General features: G+C 45.5%; 1 protein-coding gene and 1 pseudogene across 3 annotated transcripts in view; both read right to left on the reverse strand.

The window, feature by feature from the left end:
* Positions 1-15,205, reverse strand: part of LOC129834612 (exostosin-2-like) — an 18,606-nt pseudogene extending 3,401 nt beyond the window's left edge.
* A 454-nt stretch (positions 15,206-15,659) lies between these two features.
* The window catches only part of LOC129834611 (diacylglycerol lipase-alpha-like), a 49,555-nt gene continuing 39,413 nt past the window's right edge, over positions 15,660-25,801 (reverse strand). For 2 of the 3 annotated variants that reach the window (XM_055899772.1, XM_055899773.1), the window contains 3 exons: positions 24,120-24,246; positions 20,201-20,373; positions 15,660-19,217 (listed from right to left, as the gene is read on the reverse strand). In XM_055899772.1, the coding sequence (XP_055755747.1) occupies positions 18,143-19,217; positions 20,201-20,373; positions 24,120-24,246 (1,375 nt within the window). In that variant the 3' untranslated portion in view covers positions 15,660-18,142. The other variant, XM_055899774.1, reaches the window with a different exon arrangement.

Raw genomic sequence — 25,801 nt, forward strand, 5'->3', positions numbered from 1 at the left:
ATGGTCGGGGGAAAGAGACAGTTAGACACAAATTACAGGTTTTCCAGGAATTTGGAGAAAGTTCCAAGTTAATGGAATTAGGCAACACTAAAAACATTCCAAGTAGCCTCCTTTCACTTTCTTCAAGGTAGTGCTAGAAGACCGCCATCACTGAGATACTTTGAGCCCCAAGGTTCACTGTAACGAGATGAAAACTACAGGCCCTCTCTGTGATGGGCAGAGAAGTGTGTGGAGACTGGATACCTGAGCCCAGAAGCCTGTCCCACTATTGGACCCAGCGAGAGGCAGTAGAGCCAGACAGCAACCTGCCTCTTATTTCATGTCATTATCCTCAATTGTCTCAATAGGCCCTAAATGCCTTCAGGTGAGTGCCAAGCCGGGCTGTAGGCATGGACAGCATCAGCTCTGGCCTGTCACCATCCGTCACACATCAAACATATCTCCAGCACCCGGCAGCCGCCTCACAAATACCACTACTGGAGGCTGACTTAAGCTCCCTGGAGGAGTTTAAACTCTGGGGTCAGCACTAAGTAGCCAGCGTTTACCTGCCAGTAGGAATGCACTAAGCCCAAGGTCAAACATTTGGGGTGACATCTCCCAGGCGAGATACAGGGTATCCTCTCTCTCACCTCGTAGCCAAACTGCAGTTCGTCAGACGTCAGCATGATGATGTCATCGTCGATGGCCAGCACGGCCTCAGTCTCGATCTCGTCGTACGGGAAGAAGCGGTTGCTGAGCTTGTTCTCTTTGGTGCGCACCACCTTGAGAGGCGCGGCAATCTTCGGCCATAGAGAATCTAACCGAGGGACAGAGACCAAGGGAATATGAGTGATAAGCCTACAATACAGACAGATCATAGAAAATCCATTCTATCAATGCAATGGAGGCCTTGGCAAACGGGTCAGTTAGCATTGTGTGCTACTTGAGAAACAGCAAGACATTAAGTAAACTGAAAATTACTTCCACACATTCCAAATCTGACAGTATATATTGCATCACCCACCTACACCTAAGACATCAAACCAGACTGCCAGTTTTCTAGGTCAAACTAACATCTAGACTTCAGTTGGAGAGGAGTGGAGTTGGGTTGCCATCAAGGGAGACGTTTCAAAATGGCAATCCTAGTGGAAAAGTACGCTAGCAGTAAAACTAATCACGGACTCGAATCGCAACGCCAACTTGAATCATGTGCAAGCCTGACCACACCAAGATTCCTCTCAAGGCAGAGCAGCAACGTTAGCTTTTTAAAAGTAGTCTTTAGTGAGCTTGGGAAGTGTCCATGGCACGGAGCAGAGTCAGACAGATGGCACAGAATGTGTCACCCCATTAAGGCTCTAACTGGGGCCTGACAAGCAGGCAGCGCTCCCAACTGCCCGACGAGCTCTGAACGTCTCCACACTAAACTGTCAACAGGAGAACTGCTGTGATATATTCAAGCGCTTTCTTCTCGCTCTCTTTCCCCCTCTCTTTTCCAAAGATGAGCTGGGAGATGAGTGCAGTGCAAAATCAGCTTAGATCTGATTGAATCAGTACAGCCTGGCCTTTTCTTTTGGTATGGGTTTGCACACACGTACTGAAACATTTTCTGGCTGCTGGAAGCCCATCTACTTTGCTTCTCATTTTCAGACTTTCTCCTGGGCTAACCAGGAGATCCTCTCCACCACAGAAAAACAGAATCCTGCTGCAAACCCCATCTCTCCTGTAGTTACCTCTGTCTCCATGCTCTGCAGCTCCATAACTGTCTTTGACCGATGTGAAAAACAGGTTTCTTCAGGTCATGAAGCTAAGATAGTTTTTGTTCACTCAAACAATGAAGTAATCATGACATCCAAACACAGTACAATCTCTGTGCATGTCAGAAGCAGAAGATAAAATAATAATTCTATGTTGTGGACTTTATCTTAGTACTCCAAGACTTAGGCTCCCAAGCAGCACCTTGTTAAAATGCCAAACGTGCAGGACTTGAGGCGGCAGCTTATGGCCGCTTGAAATAAACACAATCAGGCCTTGTGAGGATGAGGAGGAAATCCATCCTCATCCCAAGCAGAGGCCCTGAGTTGACCCATGAACGGCCCCTTGTTAATTCTAATGGGTCACAAAGCTCTGGCCAGGCTCCACTGACGCCTCTAATCAAAGGCTACACTGGGCCATTAGAGTTAGCTTCAAAGTGGCCCGCTGCTTCATTACATTACACAACTCTATGCAGAGGATAGATTTAATTCCCTGCCGTCCCCCGAGCTGTCAGTGTTAAGGGGCACCATAAACAGCCGCATACCTAATCGCCTTGTAAAGAGGAATCATTAGAGCGAAAGCCACAATAAATAATGACTAATATCAGCTTACTCTGAAACATCTCTAATGGGCTCTAAATGAGGGCTGTGGCAGGAGGACAGACAGGCCGCACTAGCAGAACACTGCACTCTGTTTGATGAAGTGGAGTGTCTGTAGTGGACAGTATATCAACATGAATGAAAGGCCTCTATGTCGTCTGGCTTGCCAGTACCGAGGAGACCTGTTGACATCGGAAGGTTAGAATGAGGTGGCTGCTGCAACACCGAGTGGGGTGGGTAGGAGGATTTGTTTTCTGTCCGACCGGCAGCAACATGCCACGGAGCTGCTCCAGTTTCCTGATTCTCAACATGAAGCAAAGCCAGAGAGAGGTTTGGCTCCAGCCACGAGCATGTCATGCTTTTCAGTGTCTAAACTTATAGAGAGATGGTCTTGGCTGCTGAAGCTGTTATCACTCATCTGGTACACATCAAGAGCTCCATTTTGTGTATTAAACCATGGCATGGTGAAATAACCTTCACTTCTTCTCACATCACAACAGAGATAAAAGAAAAATTGGACTCTATGATAGCTATGAAGTAAGGCAATCTGACAGAACACTAATATCCCATCTTCGAACATCCAACATAGCATCATCGTTGTCACTGAAAAAGTTAACTCATGAAAACTCCTATTGCTGGTGTGCTTGTTTAAGGGTAATATTTGAATCAATAATGGGTTTAATGAACAGTATGGGGAAGGGAGGGTCAGAATCAGAGGTGTATTCACTAGGAACCAAACAGAAGAACATCTACCAAAATGGAGAGGGACTACATGAACCTGTTCAATAAGAAACTTATTTTAGTTTCAGCCCCTCAAAAAACGTTATTTTGCAAAAAGTTACGCTATGGTGTGTGCTAATGAATACAGCCTAGGGCTCGCCTTCAGGGGGACTCTTGTTCTGGTTGTTCCACACCACTAGTAGCTTGGCCAGGCTGGCAACCTTGGAGATCTCAGTGATGACCCGGAAGAGGCTCTCGATACGGTCGTAGGTCAGCACCACAGCAGTGAACCCTGGGGACCTCGGTGGGATGAGAGGCAGGAACAGAGGGCTGTTCACACTCGACCACTTCTACAGAGGACAAGAGACCAAAAAGGTTAGAGTCACTCTCTCCTACAATGCAGACGTATGCCTAGCTAGCTTCATCTGTCTGCCATCCTGGCCCGCGTCATGTTTTCCATCGTGATTTAAGCTGCCATTCCATTTCTTGATTCAGCAATGTCACCTGCAGTGATTTCCAGACAATGGTTTTTACTAGGGAACAGGAATAATCTTTTAATTCATTTGAAAGATGAATAGACTCACAATCAGGAATGCCGAGCACCCAGCGTGAAGTAGTCTTGGAATGCCAAGCACACTAAAAAACAAGCGGTAGCTGAGCTGTTCAGGAGCACAGCACAGTAAGACAGAGACAAAGAGTTCCACCCTCATCTCAGGTACATGTGTAAGTTAAGTCCACACACTATGACTTGGTAGTCTTGGCCTCTCCTGCTGTTTCTACACTGCTGCTTTCAGATGTTATAAGTGACGTTTTGTCATGAAGCTCTGATGAGCTCCATGCAGCAGAGGTCCAGATGAGTTTTAGTGGGGCGGGAGAGAGAGAGGGGGGGGGGGGGGGGGGGGCGCCTTAAAATGGCCCGTTAACTCTGGAAGATGCACAGACCCTAGCCTAGATCAAGTGACGCTGTAAAAGAAAATACTGGCAGTGCAGATAGCCCTCTGATGCAGTTACACACACAAGGAGACATATAATATATACACACACACACCGAGACACTCAATCCAGACCTCTGAACTAACATATAGACAACAACTGACATTGAGTAATGCGATTATACAAGAGTAACAATATGTCAACATGCGACACAGAAGAGACTCACTGCAGAAGCTTAGTGCTCTACAATGCAGGTTATATCATCTACAGGGTCAACTTCAACGCTTCCATTCTCTGCTAGCAGGAGCATTATGCTGACTGGATGATGTGCTTTTAACCCTTAATTAACTGTCAAACACTACAACAGTAGCATTCTCAAATAAAGGAGTTTGCAGCTGACTTAATCAACTGTACCAAAGGCCCCCCAAAGCTTCCAGACCTCCACTAGAGACATGTACTAACCTCATAGGGAGGGAATGGAGATTTGTGGGCTTCTTGAAGTGCTTCTCTGTTCTGCTGCAGACAGGTGACCACAAACAGACTGGTGTTTCTGTGGCTCTTCCAACGGCGTCCACCATATCTGTCACCATAAACATGGTCACCTCATATACCCTACATCAGTCAGTACTCACCAATAAAAAAAACTCAACTTTACTAGCAAACGGAAACTTCTCTGGGGTGGTGTGACACTGACATACAAGCAGAGGGGGAAATAATTAAACTAACACGGTGACACATAAGTGGTGAGATGAAGAGAAGAGGAAAGGGACCACTTAAGTAATTTGTCAGATGACATAAACAAGATGAAAGAAAGACAGCCACTTCTCCAATGTTAATTAGCCCAGTTAAATTGAGTTCACTGCTTACAATGATCAATTTACACAAAAATGGGAACATGCAGCCATTTGGGTGATTTAGGCTACACATTATTGTGGTGGTGTTTGGAAAAGTAGATTGACGCAAATCATTGTAAACAGAGAACAACATGGCATTTGAGTGTTTGACAAACAGTGTTCTCTCCACAATAACAAATGCTTTCCCAAGGCAATGTGGAAGTAGCAGCAGCTCCAGTGATGACTGGAGGCAGGTCCATCTAGCCAGCAGGGGGCCTTTGATTTGTGTGTGGGGTGTGTGATGATTGTCTACCAGGGATTAAGAGAAGCAGAGATGGTGCAGCCGTCACATCTTCTCATGAGTCCTGATATGAGCACATTCACAGTGCAGGCTTCGTCTGCTCTCTACCAGTGAAGGAATCGTCTGGTCAGGTTTCTTGGCCCATTTAAACCACTGAACAAGCCCCGACTTAGCCTAAATTCAAACGTTAGATGTCCCCTAATGGTCAAGGTCAAGCTTAAAAAAATAATCAGTTGCCATTTACCATGAATATTCATTACTATGAAAGGTGTAATTAATTGGACCGACACCACCCTTTTGAGCAAACCATGGTGCGTTGTTTAGTGTGCACCCAATTGCGAAGTGTGTTCACACCATTCCAAACTAAGGGAGAAAACACGCCAGAGCTCAGAAGAAGAAAAACACCCTCCAAACCAATCTGATATGAAAGCCCCCTGGGTACAAAGTCTCCTAACCTTCAGCCACCTTTCAGAGGCTGAACAGGTGACTACCATGGATTACCCGTTTCGTATCTTACAACTATGCCCACGGCCGTACAAAAAGCAGCCTGTCCGTCCCTCCCTAGCCTGAAAACCCTTCTAAAGGCACTGCTACTAGCAGAGAGCCTGTGAAATGTGCTTTCAATTATGACCCCGAACGAAGGATACAGAACAGCAGAGAAAAAAAAACTGCTTGATTTATTTAGTGTTCTGTTTCAATTCTGCTCGACGTGTTTCCACTGAATACGTAGAGATAGCACTTCTCTAGCATTGGAATGGTAATAGGTCTGTGGCCCTGCACAATTAACCTCTTGTGAGCAGGGACTGAGACAGCAGACCTAAATGACGACGATTGGTTGGGAAAAAATACAGACAGGAGTTTCAGATAAAGAGAGAGGTGGGTAATGTCAAGTGTAACTGTTAATTAACCAGCTACCCACTCCAAAAAAAGGCAACACTGGCTCTGATTGAGCAGTTGGCTTGAGTAGAAAGTAATTAGTCTTGAAGTGTTGAAGAGCTTTGAATTACTCTGAGAAGCCAAGTGTTGTAAACATACCTTCAGTCAGAGTCAGTGTGACTTGTTCAGACCAACATAACCTGACTGGCTCACATATCACCAACCATTGGTAGGACTGGGTAGGGCTGTCCAATAAGGAGGAACATGGGCCCCCCTTCTCTACCCCACAGACAGACAGAAGGGGGGGGGGGGCAGAGCTGCATGTGGTGTCTTTGGGGACTGCAGCAGATCAGGCTGGGCTGATTAACAGCCCCTGAGAGGTGATAGCTGAGCCAAGCTGTCTGCATCCCCACACTCCCACAACCACAGAGAGGTTACTTACACACACACACACACACACACACACACACACACACACACACACACACACACACACACACTCCTTAAACAGTGTTCTCTCATACATACACAATGACTCAAACACTAAGGCATGTATTTTTCACCACACTGGAGGCATCCTCCCAGTGCAGAACTGCTGACACAAACACACTGGCTGTTTCAGCAGTACTGGGTGTTTACCAAGCAGCCAAAGACCACTAGACTACATCTGTGGAGAGAGGGACCTATAAAGAGGAAGCTGTCCTGCCACCCAGCCAATACACTGGGAAAGACTTACCTGGGAAAACTGTCACAAAGAGGGAGTCAGTCACTGTTTTTCTGTTTTGTGAGGCCAGCACAGTGTCAGGTCACACATCAAATCAACCACACACTGCAGACTGCACCCCCATAAATATGCCTTGTATGTCTAAGAAGATTCAGTGGTTAACCACAGTAAAAAACAATAACGTGGTGTAGGCTAGAGGGGCATAGATTATAGCAGGCTCCAATGGAAGACTTTTGATGTATCCAATCATGTTAAAACACATCTAGCCTAAAACGCATCATTCCACTCTTCAAAGACCTAGCAACTAGAGGATTACTCACCACCACAGGAGGGTTGTTCCACTGTTCGTAGGTAGGTGCGGGCAGCATAGGGGTAGATGCGGTCATTGATGATCTGAAGCGTTGTCATGCCGATGGCCTTCATGGAGCTGAAGTAAGCGTCCCAGAACCAGCGGGCCTGAGGAGAACAGAGTTTTTGGAGTAAAAACATATGGTCTGGACCCTGGACAAACAGACAAGCTGTCATAAACGGGAACACACATTCAGAAGGCATCCCAGTGACTGGAGAACAGGAAGGACTGCTCTAGACGGTTAGAATCTCTAACATCATCTGTCCTACAGCAGGCCAAGACCTTCTACAGCTCACCTGACTTTCAAAGCACAGGGCAGCCAAATATCAACCTGGCCAGTGGTTCCAAACCTTTTCTGTTACTGTACCACCAACTTAATTTTACTCTGCCAGGGGTACCCCTGAATTACCCTCTCATGTGCATTTTACCATTAGGCCTGTGGTCTCACAAGTCTTCTCAAGTACACCTTGTGGATAGGCAAAGTACCCCTACAGGTCCTAGTAAACCTGGTTGGGAACCCCTGCTTAAGGTCCATTGGGACTACAATACATGTTTGATCCAAGATGTATGCAAACTATGTACACATCTACTTTTAGTTGTGCATCAAAAATCTATTTTTAGTCACTTCACTACCAGTCCATGGTAACAACAAGGAGCATTACGATGCCAGAGGGGAAGTGTAGCCTAGCAGTCAATCATATTTCAATGCAGATGTTACTTGTACACCCAGGCAGCACCCCAGCTTCCCTGGTGCTCCCCTCCCACTGATCCATTAAGAAACATCAAGGGACAGCTATGGAGGTAGAGGAGCCCATAAGAGTAAATGATCCTTAAAACAGAACTGTCTCCTGCCAGGAGGCACCATGTCAGTGTGACCTGACTCCACCTCAGCAGCTCCTAGGTGACCCTGAGTGCAGCACTCTTTAACAAGCACATGGGGAGGTCCATACTGGACCCCTCAACTCCAACTGCCATTTGACTGGTTAGCCAGAGCACACCCTGGAAACTATTCCCACAGCCTGAAACTCAAGGTATTAACAGCATATTTGTTGGGTGAGAATAAGACCCCCAGCTGAAGACGATCTCCTCTGTTTTGGATTAGGAGCAGTGGAGGATCAAGCGACAAAGACAACAAGAACAACGGTGCACAAAATTAAAACTGCAATGCAACAAACACAGTGATAGCATTGGCTGCTACAGCTTAGCCAATGAGCCAACCGTTTTGCTAGAGCTGTGGTAGTCTTGGCCTGGCTACAGGGCTCTGTCCTTCCATAGCAGTGGAGCAGCTTGTCCTGGTGTTTTTGTTTGTCTTATGGTCCAGAGAGCGCTCAGCGGCACATGAGAAGGGACCAGCCCCCACTCCCCACCCGTAGTCCCCTTTAACACTGGAGAAATACAAAAACAGCGTTTATTTTTATGGAGGGGGTGAGGAGTATTCAAAAAGACTTTCTAATCTCAGGGGGACCCAACGGCCCATAAATCAGCCAGTGATGAAAGTTTCCTTTCCGACCGGGAGGAGGCAAAAAGCAAACTGCTCCGGCCTAAGAGGCCCGCCCCGCCCCCTCCCAGCAGGAATTTTTATGAGGGAAGAAGAGACGGAGTCACTGCAGAGAAAAAGGGCAGAGCGGTCTGCTTCACTGCAGCACTGTCATTCCCTTCCTCTAACATACGGCGCTGGGCTAAGGAGACTGAATTCTCTTAAAGGTGTGCTTGAACTTGGACCATAAACATCCATTAAATCAAAACCGATTTGGCTAATTTATGCTACTGCAACTAAAATAAATGTAATTACTTGCACCTCTTAATAAGATATACATTTTGTAAAAGTGAAATTGTCATGGTGAACAATACTTAGCACAAACTTGCTTAGGAGGACATTGTAGTATTACCACGATGACAGACAACTGAACCAGGAACCATCAATAGTGGTTCCTGTGAGACTGAGAAATCATAATAATAGCCAGACTTTCATGACCAGGGTCAAGGGAACAACCCAGTCCACCATCTCTTTCTCTAGCTATACTCTGCTGTCCGTCAACTCCTTTTAGACAGGGAGGGTTCAGACAGGATTACATTGGGCTTGGTACTATAACTGCAGCCCTATGATTGACAAGTACTCATTTCAGCTGTACTGATCTAACAAAGCATGTATTCTATTCCTAGGGTCTGACACAAACAAGGCTCAGAGGAAAGCCTCAGGTGACCACCGCTAACATTTAGCAGCTGTTAAGCACTTAGCTCACAATTTGCAACCTATGTGGATGCTACCACATCAGATGTTCAGATAATTTTTTTCTCCTGAAATGATGCTGCTGGCTACTGCTGGATTAGGAGTTTTACATTTGACCTTAGTTGTGAGGCCCTGTATAAGTGAGACAGAATGTCTCCTCAATTATCCAATTATCATTCAATTTAGGACTTAGTAAATCATACAGATAGTCAATCAAAGCTGACATGGAGTCATCATGAGTAAGGCTGTGTTATTCTGATCTTTTTTCCACTAATTGGCCTTTTGACCAATCACATTAGATCTTTTTCACAGCTGATGTGATTGGTCAAAAGACCAATTAGTGGAAAAAAGATCAGCATTGTGGATTTTAGGCATGCTAGCCATATGGTCAGAGACCTTTTAAACCCATAAAGGACTGAAGATGACTGTGTGGAATTCAGAACCACTGAGGAAGGAAAGACAGTCAGGCCCTCTGTTGGACAGTGAGTAAATACTTCACTTCAGCTCTTCAATAAGATCAATCAGAAGAAAAAAATATATGTTCCTACAGCCTCTTATTAAAAAAAAATGAAGGGAAGAAAAAAATACATAGTTTTGCACACGTCCAAATGAGTTAGAGTTGACAATGTGTTGTCTATAGTACTGACAATGTCAAGTCTTTATGGGGGACCAACTCAGTGACTCCCAGTGTCCTCTCCAGCCAGTGAATGTGAGTGAGGAGTCTCTCCAGATGTGTACTGATATGGAATGGGCTCTACGGCGCCCTATAAATCCTGGATAAGATGGGCCTTTGTGCTCCGGCCCCACCCTTACACGTCCTGAGCCCGGCTCCAACATCCTGCTCCCGTCAGTCCTGCAGGGGCCACAGGCACGCACATGGCAGTGACATACCTACCTACGCCTCACATTCCCCTGGCTTAAGATGTACTCACTACTCAACTCAGACCAATATGATTTGGTTGTGTTCCTCTGATCTCCAGTGAATTGATACAATGTTTATGATCAGTATTTGTTTTACCCCAAACAAACTACAATCCTTATCATCAGTCCTCATCTCTACTGAGAACCTTTTCCTGACAGGAAGACAACTGATTACACATCTCATAACTAAATTCCAAGCCCTAGACACAGACAGACTAACAGAGAAACACTAAGAGCAGTGGATAAGCATTTCAGATCCCCACAGCTACAGAGACAGAAGGGGGACCCTCAAGGGAAGACATATTCAAGGCTTGGCAAATGAAACAACTCCAACAGGGTTTCTGAGCTGTGGGGCTGATATGTCTGTTTGGCCAGTCTAATTGGTAAATGGACTAGCGTTGATACAAGGGAATGAGAAACAGCTTGGACGTGCAGAGCTCTCTGAGGGCTTTCACTTCTGTTTATTGAGGCTCAGTTGGACCAGTGAAAGGAGGGGATTTGTCATTGATTTGGCGCGACTGAAACTAACACTGAATAACCTTTATAAGAGCTTTTAATCAAGATTAGATTGTCTCCTCATGTTCCCAAACAGACAACAGGACAGAAACTCTAGTCCTAAGGGCTCATTACAACGTGTCTGTCTCACACTTCAGTCTGCCTGTGTTATGGCTTCCATTGGGCTGACAGTGAGGCACACGTCTCACAAGAACACAGGTTGGAATGGGAGCGTGAAAGTCACAACTCCTTTGACCCCGTCTTCGCACTAACTTAACCTGAGAGGGCAGGAGACACTTTCTCCTGAGGCGTATTCATCTGGAAATAGACTATTACTACAACTCTATAAAAAGAGTGCATTTCCCTATATGTGCATATAAAAATCCCCAGCAAAGGGATTCAGTCTATTTGAATTTTAGCTGAAGAAAAGATGTGATCTGACTGTCACCTGTCTTTGCATCTCCTCCACCTGCCTGTGAGGGATACTCTTCAAGATGGTGTACATCTCTGGGAGCTTCTCCTCTGGAATGACCACAGATGCTCTGTACAATAAACACACACACAAAGACAGAAAAATCTCAGTCAGTATCAATGGCAAACACGGCCACTGGTATTAAACTAGATCAGAAATCACAATACGAGCTCAGAAAATGTAATGCAGAGATGTGTGTTGGAGTGAGATCATGAGCAGTGTCTTTAGCGTACCTCTTCCAGTCGAGGACCTCAGAGACGGGCAGGATGTATGAGTCTGCTAGGATGACAGGGACACAGCCAGCCTGCAGCACATCACTGAGGGTGGCCTGTCCCAGCCGAGCCCCGCGCAGCACCACACAGAACGACGACTCCTGGGGAACACAGATTACAACAAGGTATTACAATATCATAGCCATATCAACTGTACATGGCTTTATGACATAGCCGTCGCCAAACTAAGGAAGCTTAGACGGGTCAAAAACATACTAACACAATATTAGTGGGCAGCTTGTGTTTGGTCAGAGTCTGATAAAATGACTGCATGAACTGTCGAGGTTGCCTCCCATATGGAAGAGTTTAGGGTGGGGAGGGCAATGTCATGGTGGACCAATTACAGACGTTAAAAGTATACAAGCAGGCAACCTAAAATACTATTCTAAAATACAGGCATCACTTAAAGCGAACCTTTCCAATGTCAGAGGTGGAGAAGGGGGGGGGTGCTTTCACTGAGATTCTGCCACCCCACCCCTCCAGGCCCTCTCCTTGGTGGGACGTACCCCAGATGTGCGGCTACGCTGCACCCATACCAGATGATAAGCGCACTTCCTGTCTAGACAGGCCAGAGACGGGCTGGAGATGCACTCTGAGCAGACAGACAATGCAGAGAGGCACACTGGTTGACTGACTGCCACAGGCATTGTTGTAGTTTCCCAGGTATAGTCTGCATAAAGTTACCCACCTAGATAGACTGCCAACTCTTAGAGATGACCTACACAGCTGAGCAGAGCCCTCTTAAATGCATTTAAGTCAGTTCTGCATGGCCATTATCAATGTTAAACATCAATTTCCCCCTAAGCTGTGTAATGTCTACAAGTGTGTGTACATGTTAGTCTAAACGGTAGCAGGCCTCTGTATGCGTCTCACCTGGAGAATCTGGGGGTAGTCGAACACCTGGCCTTTGTAGCAGCGTTTCCTCGCTGAGGCAGCTCCCTGAGAGAGGTTGCTGCACTTGTCCAGGAGGAGCAGAGCCTCCCCGTTCTCCTCCTTCAGCCTCTCCAGCTCTGCCCGGTACTCACGGTGGATGGCCGTCTGAGACGACAGAATGAAGTAGCGCCGGGGCCTGCAGCCCGGAACAGGGACACCATTAGAAATAATGTAAATCTCTGTGACTGATGATGGTGACTGTAAAAGATAACTTCCCAAATGTTCCCACTGTCACATGAAGTGAGGATGCCTGTTGTCTTGCTTGAGGAAGCGATAAGAGTCCTATTCTAGGTGCAGAAGTGTGGGTGGTGGTGTTGCTGCTCACCCAGGCTGTCTCAGGCAGCTCCACATCTGCAGACAGAGGACTGTACACAGGGATGCTGACATCATAACCCTGCCTGTAGGTCCATGTGGAGAAGCCTCCCCCTGCAAGCAGAGCCCTATAACACACACAAAACAAACACACGTATCCAATGTTACACCACTGTCACATAGGCTTACATAGTTAAGACAGAGAGAAGAGACAGCTATACAGAACTTTGCAGCAAGACAATACATGACAGATGTGCATATGCCCTGGCTGTTTCTTGTCATATCTGCTTAACAATGCTATTGAGTAACATGAAGATTGAAAAGTATTCACATGGACAAAAAGATGCTGCCTAAACCTCATCCTTTTGTAGATCTGTATATGTAATAGTTATATGAGAACTGACAAACAATCTTTATGGCGTCCTACCTGTGGATGCAAGGACAACCTCACTCACTCACACACACTGGCCTATATATACACATACAGCTGGTTCTGATGAGGCCCCACGCCAAATGGAGCACAGCTGGATGAGCCCAGGAAATTCCCTACAGCTCCAGATAAGTGTTCATCGTCTCAGGGCTTTCGGTTCATAAAATCCACCTTTTCCACCCAAAAGGAGCGATCGGCCAAGAGCAAGGCTGGGAAACATGGCCTCTCTCTGTGGCAGTAAATACCAGGAGATTAGGCATGTCTGCCCGCTCAAGGCCGCTAGAGGTTCTGTCATCTCTGGACTACTTTTAAGTAGTACTTTCATCTTAGCTGAATACTTCTCAAGACCCCTTGTAATTATATGCAAGTACTGTAGTTGTGTTGGATATAAAAGATGGAATTGAATCTGGATTATCTAGTAAAGTAAAACGACAAAATATGGAGCGAAAAAACAAATTTAATAAAAATAAAAAATGTAGAAAACTATTCTCTGAACATATCAGTCTATGGACATGTAAAGAAAACTGAAAGCTATGTTAACACCATGCTTCCCTCTAGTGGTGGTCTTGGTAGAACAAAATGTGCCTGGCAGTAACTCTGCTAACAAACACTGATCACTCATGCTGGAGTAAATATTAGCTGGAAGTCAAGGTTGGTTGATGAACCAAAAAACTAAAATGTGAGTTTATCCAACTACATTCATTGTAATTGACTTTCATTTTTTCTGTGCTGGGTTTATTAATGTTACCGGTCTCTTGGCACATCAAGGGCTGTGTTGTAGTCTGGAGGTCCTCCAGGTAACATGTTGAACAGGAGGTGGTTCATTCCTTTGTCCCACCTGGAAACGAACATCTTTAGGGGTCAAAAACCTACAAATGTGTGCACTTAGATATCTGAAATGGGCTGATAGATCAATGTGGTAGATGAGAGCGGGGAGAGGAAGAATGACAGAGGGTAAAGAAGGATAAATACATATGAAGAGAACTCCCAGCTTCGGGGTGGAGGAGATAACAGTGCAACCCGAGCAGTGTGCAGGAAAGGTTACCTGGGGAGCATGGCCAGAGCCTGGGCAGTCTCCCGGATGCGCAGAGAGTTCTGATTGAGCACATCAATAGAGTGGACGAACAGGCATGCCCTGGTGACGTCATCGGTGTATAACTCACTGTCGGAGGTGGCACTGAGCAGGTCATTGTACTCTCGAGACAGGCCTGTGCTGCTGATTTGCACGCTTACCTCAACAAAACGCTGCAGAGGATAGATGTACACCTGCCAGACAGACACAGTCATTTATGATGGTCCACTTTAGCTGCTGTTGGATATATAACATCCTTCAATCATGTGGTTCAAAAGACAAGGTTCAGAGACTAACAATTGCAGATGAAACTAACTTCACATATCTGTAATTTGTGATGTGCGATGGAGACTAGGCGCACCTTGATTCTATTCTTAGGGTTGTAGCCAAGCCGGTCTCTTTATAAAAAATTACGTAACGACTTTAACCCAGTGACCGCTTACAACACTAGCTGTCAATCAAAGGCATTCTGTGAGGTAAAACTACCCAACGATAACAGGCTAAACTGAACAACTATCTAATATAACTTAAATACTCTGGCAGCAAACTCAATTTAGCTAGCAGACTGGTTGGCGAGTTAACTATATTGACGTTCAATGAAAACTAGTTGGTTTTAGCGAATCTATTAAATTAAGTCGGCGTTTATTATAAAATACCAACTATGTATAGTGTATATAGCTAGCTAACATCACACTTCATGATAAACTGAAATCTTGAAAAGTAAAAACAAGTAGCCAGCTAGCTTCAAGCTTAGCTAGCAGGTTTAGGCAGCAGACTTCGATTTGATCAGTAAACTTACCTTCACGCTTGACCGGTGCGAAGTCTATCACAAACTGTTAATTCATACCCTCTTCTTAGCTAAGCGGCAAAGCAATAATGTATAGTTTTATACATTTAACGTTAGATAGCTAGCTAATTAAACGATATTGATGTTATCGTGTGAATAATTTGATTTACGGAAGTGGAACTCTTCTTCGCCTGTCAGAAACCCGTGGACTACTCTGCTTGCACTAGCTATAGTGCCACCTACTAAGGCGGAGTATCATCACACCCACCCAGTAGCATATAGATTTCTTTCACAAGAGACATTGTTTTTCTCCACTGAATTATACTGTCTCTAACTTGACTTGTGAATGGATAGCTATAACCTGGCATGAAATAGCTATATACTGGGTCCATTGGTTTACAATTAACAAAATATGACTTTATAATTGACATGCGAATATTTACTTGAATGTGTAATCAACAGAAGCATAATGTCAGACATCCAGATAGGGCCTAGATCATTTCAAACTAAAGCCAGCTGACATTTGGGCTGTTATGTAGGTTGCTACCAATGTTTTCTCACTATTCTCCCACGCACAACCACCATTATGGTAGGCCTATCTAGCTAAAAATATGCAGCTTGTTGAGAGGTTAGCAAATAGAAATTACATTTTTTTTTTTAAAGTTCAAGTAATTTTCTTTAAAATTGGTCTTGCTTTATTCCATTACAGGCAGGGCAGTGAGGGGTGGCGGGGGTTAAATACATTCTCAATCTGGGACAGGAAGGGAAGGGTAGCAAACCAGGTAAACATGGACAAGACATCTTTGAATTATTTATCTGTCAACACAGACCAATTTCTAAATCAGTTATCAATTTTGTTCAATTCTGCCAATAATCTGTCATATAGATCTTTCTCACTAAATATATTCATTTTTTTCCCCCATACATTTGTACTTTTTCTATATATGTCAATATTGATATAGATTTGTAATATACCTGTTATCGTAATACAGTCATTTTCTACGTTATTCTATTTTTCATTTAATCTTTTTTTTTTTTTTTTTACAAAGACGGGAAACAAAACATCTGCATATAAATAAGGACAAAGAAGACACTGCTGTACATGTCATGGTGAAAAGGGAATGTGGCATCTTCCTATGGTGGTGCTGATATAGCCTACACTGGGCCGTGACCCACTGCAGCAAAGCTATTTCACACTGGTTGTTCAACACTGTGCTGGCAAAGTAGAGACTGCTGTGAGAGCATGGATATGTGTGGTGTCAAACTGTAATCTGGCCACAGAGTGAGGCCTGTTGAGTGACACCACAGCAAAGCCATTTCTAAGAGTACAGCTTCTATAGGTCACCACAGTGACCCCTTCATAATGGATGTATTGTATCATAGGTCACTGTAATGACCCCACTTCCTATTATAGAGTCTGTCTTTCTGCCATCACCATGGCAGCTAGTGGAGGCTGCTGAGTGGAGAAAGGCTCATGATAATGGCTGGAACAGAGCGAATGGAATCAAACACATAGAAACCATGTTTTTAATACCATTCTGCTAATTCCGCTCCAGCTATTACCACGACCTCCTCCTCTCCAATTAAGGTGCCACCAACCTCCTGTGATGTTGACACCCACCTCCTGTAATGTTGACACCCAGTACTTTTTCACTTGGACAGAGATATTTTCCCACAGAGATATTCCCTTATTTTGAGAGAGTCGGCTGAAATTCACCAGCCTTTCCCAGCAACTGAAAGCGAACTCATAGAACGCAAACCAAACTGTTACAGGAGTAATAATAAGGATAATAATAACATCAATAATAGTAAGAAACAACAGTAATAAATAATGTAGTATGTTTGATCCAACTAATACAACTGATATGAAATATGTTTGCCACGTTTTAGTAAAATGTAGTGAAAGTGGGCACTACAACCTGTACAGTTCAACCTCAATATGCTTGATATGAACCAGTTTAAAGGGAACCAAAGACTTAGAAGTCATTGACATAATTGTGTACCTCAGCAAGACCCCTTTAAGAGGAACAATCTCCTACAGTGCATCTCATGTTTTTTTATAGCATAATTGGCTTGGTACAAACACTTGGAGAGAGACATGTTTTGGGAGATATGTGCCATGGCAGTGTTGTAGGGATAGCTTCCTCATCCTCTCCAGGGTGGTTTAACACAGTTTGAACGGGAATAGACTGATTGGCTATTAAAGGGAGCGATACCAAAATGTATCTTCTCCCTCTCGGAGTTAAACTTGAAACCTGTATCTTTGTTTTGTCAAAGTGTACATTTTACAGTATCTCACAAACATAAACAATATCACATCTTATAAATACATTTGGCAATACATTTTTGTGAAAAAGGGGCAAATTGTGCATTTTGATGTGTGTGAGATGGTCCGTATGTTAGTAAGAGTTACTGACGGACGAGTGATTTCTGTTAAAAAATGAATACTACGTTCCTCATGCTATAAAAGACAACCAAAGACCAAAACCACATTCTTAACATTTGTCACAATCACTGTTTTAAGACACATAAATTCTCTATGATCTACACTCCTTCTCTTCCACACTGTCATTTCCTGATAGACCTGAGAAACAAAACGTCTTCTCTCTCTCCTCTCTATTGTTCAGCATCTGTCTCCGTTTTTTAACTTTCCTGATATTAAAGATGAATAAGCTTTAGGAGCTGATGAAGGAGGTGGGTAAGTTAATTGTGATTATGTGCCAATGAAAACCCCACCTAGTGTCTAACTCCTCCCTCCCCCTGTTCAGTTGTCTCCCATTTGATAAAGTCACGTCACTGCAGGGCTGTAATGCTACCATGTGTTGATGTGAGATAGTGTGTGTTGGAATGACAGTCAGTGGTGAGGCTATTCACCCCAAAGCAGAACAGGCCCCTGGCATGCAGACAGAGATTCAAATGTATTATTACAATAGTAGTGAAAATGCTTTACACAGCTTTTGACACCTGAAAATGGAACAATAGTTTTTCATCTCAGTCTTATTCATTATGGTCTGTCATGTCTTTGTAAGGTACTGTAACAGCATAGCAGATTGCATTCCATCGCATGCATGTTCAGTGATACTTCAGATAGATGCAGCAACGGAATAAGGAAAGAGGAGAGAGAAAGAGTCATGGAGGGACTGAGTGGGCCACTATACCATAGACGCCAGTGTGTTTTCTTCAGGGTAGGGACAGGGAGTGGAGGTTCGTAGTGAGTGCGTGGGAAGAGATGCTCCGTCGGCGGGAGAGAGGTCATTGATCTCACCAGAGGAAGAGAGAGGGAATGAGGGTGAGAGGGAGATGCCAGAGGAAGGGTCAGCAGATCCAGCAAAGGTACGCGGGGGCTTGGGGACCAGGTTAGGCTCCATTGTGGCCCGAGCCAGAAGCTGTGTATCGTCCCCCTTCTGTCCTTCCCCTGGCCCCTCTCCCTGACCATACGACCCCCGACCGGACTCAGACTCCCCGTCAGACAACTCCAGAGGCGGTGAGCCACTGCCATCCAGCCTGAAGAGAGAGTCCAGGTACTGTGCAAACTCCAGCACTGCCTGACTAGGGTTGCCGTTGGACAGCTGGGCTGGAGGAGTGGAGGAGGAGGGCTGTGACTCTCCTGTCTCTGTTTCCCATCCTTCTGCCTCTACTCCCTCCTCCTCCCCATGGCTGATCCGTGGGCTGAGGGGAGCATTAGGGGTGCTGCCTGGGCTGTAAATGCCAGGCATTTGATGGCAAGGGGCGGCACAAGGCTCTTTTTGTGTGAAAGGCTGACCTATGACACTCTGGGCCAGTGGTGCTGGGGAGTGGTGGCCACTATAGCGCGGGGTGGAAGGGGAGAGCCGCATGGGGTAGTCTGGGGTGGAGCCGGATCCCAGAGGAGTGAAGTAAGGTCCTGCCTCTCCCAGCTCGTGCTCTGGGGTGGCCTGGTAGAGGCAGTCGGCAGCCAGCAGCTCAGTGCGGGAGCTGAGAGAGGGGTTCTCCTCAGGGATAGGTGCATTCAGTTGGAAGGGGAGGCACCCCAGCATGGGCGAGCCCCTGAGTGCAGCTGAGGAACGTCGGGAGTCCAGGCTGTAGAGGGACTCGGCGTCTGACAGGCTCTCCATCACGGCCAGGGGGGCGTGGCGGTCCCTCAGCTCCACGGTAAGGCGCTCCCTGGCCCCCCGCAGAACCACTGGCACTGGGGGAGGGGGGCACTCCGCAAAGCCATCGAGTGAAATCTCAGAGCGAGCACAAGAACTGAAAGGAGGAAAGGTGGGAAAGAGGATGAGAGCAAAGGAAAGAGGGAGGGAGGGAGGAAATAAATTGGAGGCAGAAATGGTAAGGGGTCAAGTAAGAAAAAAGTAGAATACGGTAGGAATAATATAAGATGGATGTGAATAAAGAAAGGGGGGTATTATAGAGAGTAGAGATGATAGAGTGATAGAGGAGAGGGGTTGGAGCACAGAGGGGTAGGAGAGAGGGATAAAGGGTTAAGGTCACACTTCACAATCACTAACAGGCCACTAGACTACTTCTGTTCTACAGCGGCTAAACTAGAGGGGGGCGGACTGTGTACTACCATACGTTGCCACTGATCTGGAGTCAGACCAATGACTGTGGGTCAGAGAGCAAGGAGCGTGCATGGGAGAAAGGTAGTGGCAGAGTTAATGCTGTCATGCTTTACTTCTATCTGAACACATAGAAGAACAAACCTTGAAGGACTAGGTACATTCTTGCAGACTCTTGCACATAACATACATTCATTCATTCTATGGCCAAAATAAAGGAAACACCAACATAAAGTGTCTTAATAGGTTGTAGGGCCACCACAAGCCAGAACAGCTTCAATGCACCGTGGTATAGATTCCACACGTGACTGGAACTCTATTGGAGGGATGCAACATAATGAATTTCATGCTCATCCACCATTCAGTGGATAGGGGTATTGTCATCCTATGGGGGCAGAGCCATGGTAGCTAAAATGTAAAAAATAACAGCCTGCCCAGCATTTTTAGACATGACCCTAAGCATGATGGGATGTAATTGCTTAATTGACTCAGGAACCACACTTGTGGAAGCACCTGCTTCAATATACTTTGTATCCTTAATAAGTGTTTCCATTATTTGGGCAGTTACCTGTACACATGCATGAGATTTTTTATAATAGTCAGTCAGTCATACATTTTTCTAGTCTCTGCCCAGACCCTCCCAAAGCTCCACCCATATCCCAGTGGACTAACCGAACACTGCTGTTCCTGCGGTGTTGTGTGGTTGGGGTGGGTTGTTGGGAGGCAGGAGGCGGGGCGGCTGCCATGAAGATGGTCTCTGGGTTCAGGTCCACCTCGGTTGGGCTCACCATTACCTTAGCAGCTGAAAGCAGGGCTGTCTTCCCTTTGTTATAGTTCTCCAGCACCTGTCAATAACACGATAGGAGGAGCAGTCAATTTACTGCTACCAGCATTGTAGACATTATTGACTGATTTGGAGGCTCTGGAAGGACTGAAGGAGGGAGAGCAGTAACAGTGAACTAAGGTGATCAGTAAGGAGAGTTTAAGTGCTGTAGAACTGGAATTGCCTGTAATATGTAATTGACATCAGCAAGAACAATGGATTGACAGGTAGACTAGTACAGGAAAAGGTGAATGTTAAGATTATTGAAAACAAGGCATTGAGACGAGTCAACACTGTGTCAAGTGAAGGGAAAGATGAAGGTCAGAAACACTAAGTCCATCCACCCTCATTTGTTTAAGCATGGTACTTGAATACTGAACAAACCTGGATAGCACAGGCAAACACCAAACCTGAGTAGAAACCAAAGTCATGCACTATACCCCTGGATACAAATCTCAGACTTTCACCTTACATGTTGCTGCACAAGTAGTCCATACAATGTAGGCCTACGCAGATGTATGTGTGGTGTGTACACCCTAAGTAAGTTATTCATCTAAACTGATGAAAAAGAAAAGGAGAGCAGAGAGAGCACAGACAACGGTTACTACACTCATGGTAATCACATTACCACACAGAGAGAACACAGACAACAGTTACTACACTCATGGTAATCACATTACCACACAGAGAGAACACAGAGAACAGTTACTACACTCATGGTAATCACGTCACCACACAGAGAGAGCACAGACAACGGTTACTACACACTCATGGTAATCACGTCACCACACAGGTAAATATGTTATTTGTCTTTAATGAGTTAAAACACAAAATTTAAAAAAGCATGATTCAAAAACATACAATATCATGAATAAATATGAAAACATGTGGATCACAAGCCATGCTTTTTTTATAAACACATTGTGACATGGAATACAACATTACAACATGAAAATGACAAATGGCTATAATGAAACATGAAAATAAATTATAATGGGAGTTAACATTGAACAAACATGCATGGTATTGGTATGAAAGCTATGTGTAACAGGAAGAGATGGACAGAGAGGAATGTGAGTAAAAACAGTCAGCTAATGATGGCTGTCAATCAGCTTATAAAAAACGAAATGAAGTATAGTACTTTTCTGTATATAACAAAGCACATACTGAGAACGAGGCGAAAGATCAATAAGGCAGGAAGCAGCATGACCTTAATATTTCCATAGCAACAACAATAGAAAAAGGCACATCCCCAACACCCCAGCAGCACCATAGGGGACACAATCAGAAACAAAGCCACCAAGATCAAATACTGTAAAACACATCAACCATTAGGTGCATCTCCAACAGTGCTCAGAGTGCTCTCCCACAGCGCAGAACAGTACCAGGGAAGTACTGTTCTGCCTCCATGACCAGTGCTTGATTTGGACTGAAATAGGTGCTGGCACTCATTTTGAGTGCTGGTACTGTTTACATTTAGGTGCTTGATCTAGGAAAAGGAGCTCAAGCAGTAGAAAATGTGAGGTGCAGGTATTCAGCTCCTGCCCAAGTCAAGCACTGACCATGACTAATAGACCAGCACGTCCTCCCTCTTTGTAACGAACCCATTGAGATATATTATTAGGTCAATTCATCTTTTGTCTAATTATATCAATGAATTGAGCATAAACGAGGGCTAGCTCAGTGCTCCATCATCTCACTAATATAAAGTGAACTGGTCTGAATGGTGGGAGGTTATTTCAGGCCGGTCAATCTGTACAAGTAGTCATCACTGTCAGGTAACAGGCTACTCTAATATAAAACCAGACCATTGGAATCTATTTGATGTGACCACACGGTCTACAGTAGCCTGGTTGCCGGTCTGTTTGTGCCATCATGCCAACTGTGGGGGAATCAGAGGACTCAGAGACACTTAGCACATCCTCCTTACTCAGGACACCTTGAGCTGCCAATTAGGAACAGTAGGAGGCCACAAGGAATAATAAGGAGGGGGTTAGTGTTGGAAAAATGGGAGTAACCATGGAAACCTCACTGCATCTAGAGAAAAGCGTGTGTTAGTTAGTAAGTAGGTTGTGTGGTGGTTTCTCAATCCGAACAATTTGAAGCTAAAGCAAAGAGCTAAGAGCAAGACAGAGTTTGTAAGACTGAAGAAACAGAGGAGGACTGTGAGCTGGAAAGGAGAAGTAGAGGCTGTAATGTTAAACCAGAGGATTTGGGATAGGTTGTGTGGGGGTGGTGGATGGTGTATTTGAAGAGTCTACTTGGAGAGATGAAGGGGTATTGGATAGTACAGGTTCAGAGGGGCTTGGTGGAAGGGTACTGCAGGGTACACCTGTAAGAGGAGGGGGTCTGTCTGTCATGATTGTGGGGGAAAGGGTAGGTCTGTTTGGGGGGTACTTGATGCTTGAGGAAAAGAGAGTGGGTGTGACAGAGGTGTGGAGAACAAGTCCGTTTCCTGAGTAGAGGGGCCATTCGATAATTGGGAGACGGCGGGTTGGTCAATGTGGGAGACGGCGGGTTGGTCAATGTGGGAGACGGCGGGTTGGTCAATGTGGGAGACGGCGGGTTGGTCAATGTGGGAGACGGCGGGTTGGTCAATGTGGGAGACGGCGGGTTGGTCAATGTGGGAGACGGCGGGTTGGTCAATGTGGGAGACGGCGGGTTGGTCAATGTGGGAGACGGCGGGTTGGTCAATGTGGGAGACGGCGGGTTGGTCAATGTGGGAGATAGAAGTTTGGTCTATTTGGGGGGAGGTATTTGATGGTTCAGTGGGGGAAAGACTACCTATAAGAGGAGGGGTAGAGTGTGTTTGGGAAACAGATGGGGTATCTCTAAGAGGGGTAGATGGCAGCTCTATTTTGGCAGTAGAGGGACAATCTGAAAGAGAACAGGGACAGGAAAGGTATTTGTGGGTATCAGAATATGTATTTGAAACAGGAGAGAAACAGTGTGGGTCTTTCTTGGTATCAGAAGAGCTATCTGAAAGAGGAGAGGTAGAGTGTGAGTATTTGTGGGGGTTAGAGGTGGTATCTGAAAGAGGGGAGGTGGAGAGTGAGTCTTTGTGGGCGTTAGAGGAGGTATCTGAAAGCAGAGGTGTAGAGGGCAGCTCTGTTTCAGAGGTTATGACCACCACAGTGCTGGCTGGTTGGCCCTCATCCTCCATCTCCATTGGCTCTGCACCTGCCTGCTCAGAACTGAGACCAAATGGTTCCAGTACCTGCAGAGACATCATAAGTATCACACAAACATACAAACACACCACTGCAGTTTCAATCACACAACACCATGCTTACACCAATACCCAACACACAGCAGACACACTCCAACACCAATGCAGTTCCATCAGAGTAACCTCAGTATAGCATAAGCATGTAGTGCCTGTGGAGCAGCCCAGACAGAACATTCAGCACACCGTCAGTGAACAGCACCCTTCTCCAGCTACAGCACAAGAAAACATGAGGTTAGTTCTAACTATTCATTGAAAACATACAATTGTTAGGAAAGCTTTTACAGACAGAAACCCACAAACACATCGAACATTCATCCAGTGTCGTCACCTGCCAACTCAGTGTATGAACAATGTTTTATTTATTGATATTTCCCTCAGTGCATTTCACCAGTGCCCCGCTACCTTATTCTGCCACCTTCCCCAACAGAGCATCTGACCAGCACCCCTACACTCTCATTTTATCTACAGGAAACCTCCACCCATCCAACACAAAGGAAACCCAGACAGACATGGACAGTGTATCTATTATATTCACAGACCTTGTTGAGTCCCTCCATCACCATGTGAGGCATGTGCTCGTTTAGCATGGCAGGGGAGATGATGACCTCGTTGAAAGACTTGTTATCCCCCCAGAGAGCTGAGTAGGTGGGCTCCTCCTGTCCACAGCTACGCACAGAGGGGCATGCTAAATTATATACTTAGCAAAATGATGTATGCATGCACATTTATACCAAAAGTAATGTCTGAGTAAATCCAGCCTTTTCACTAGTACAGTTTCTATAAAATTAGCATAAAACATGTCACACTAGATGTGTACTAAACTGATTGGTAGTATACACTGTCCTCACCCACTTGGACGAAAGGAATGCATGTGAGGATGCTGTTCATCAACTACAATACCGCTAAGCTCACCACAAAGCTCTCAGCCTTGGGACTGAACTCCTCCCTATGCAACTGGGTCCTGGACTTCCTGACGGGCCGCCCCCAGGTGGTGAAGGTAGGCAACATCACCTCCTTCACACTGATCCTCAACACGGGAGCCACACAAGGGGGTCCTCAGTCCCCTACTGTACTCCCTGTATACCCAAGACTGGGTGGCCTCACACAGTTCCAACTCCCTCATCAAGTTCACTGACGACACAACAGTAGTAGGCCTTATTACCAACCATGACAAGACGGTCTACAGAGAGGAGGTAGGCATTCTTACGGCGTGGTGCCAGGTAAACAACCTCTCACTCAAAGTAAGCAAAACAAAGGAGCTGATTGTGGACTTCAGGAGGAACCAGGCTGGGCACGCTCCCATCCTCATCAACAGGGCCGCCCTGGAGACGGCCAAAAACAAAGTTCCTCAGCGTAAGCATCTCCAAGGAATTGAAATGGTCAAACCACACGGACACCGCGGTGAAGAAGCTTCAGCGCATAAGACGGCGGGAAGGATAATTGGTATAGATCAAGAATCAGCCACCAACCTGCACACAAAAACTCATCCTCCTAAAAGTTGAAAGCATTTTACAGGACACTACTCATCCCCTTCACTCAAAACAGATAGATATGAGGACCTTTTCATTTCAACAGCCATTAGGCTGTATAATAGTCTGTTGGTCCCTCCAGTGTACAGCATATTGTATTTTCACTTTAAACGTGTAGCTATAACACTCTGAATTAATTATTTTGTGTAGTTTCTGTGTTTTCATGTTTTATGTAAAGTCTTTTTAAGCACATGACCAAACAAATTTCCCCCTGGTGGGGGAAGGCATGACAGTGACTCTTCAACCTCAGGATGCTGAAGAAATTTGGCCTGTCCCCGAGGGCCCTCACAGTGTCCAACAGGAGCACCATCGAGAGCATACTGTTGGATTGTATCAACTCTGCCGCTGACTGCAAGGCTCTACAGAGGGTGGTATACTCGGCCAAACACACCATCGGGTGCACACTGCCTGCCCTCCAGGACACTTCCAACACAAGGTGTCGCAGGAAGGCCAAGAAGGTCATCATGGACCTCAGCCACCCGAGCCACGGCCTGTTCTCCCCAATTTCAACACTCAATATAGGAGCATCATGGTAAAAACTGACAGACTGGCCAATAGCTTCTACCCCCAGACCATCAGGCTGCTGAATAGCCACCACTAGGCAGCTACCTGCTCCCGCTGTCCCTCTCCTGCCCCACAGACTTCATTTTACCTCCCCCTCAACTGACATTTATCCGCCCGCCCCTACCTCC

Source organism: Salvelinus fontinalis, chromosome 35 (genome assembly GCF_029448725.1).
Source record: "Salvelinus fontinalis isolate EN_2023a chromosome 35, ASM2944872v1, whole genome shotgun sequence".
Taxonomy (NCBI): Eukaryota; Metazoa; Chordata; class Actinopteri; order Salmoniformes; family Salmonidae; genus Salvelinus; species Salvelinus fontinalis.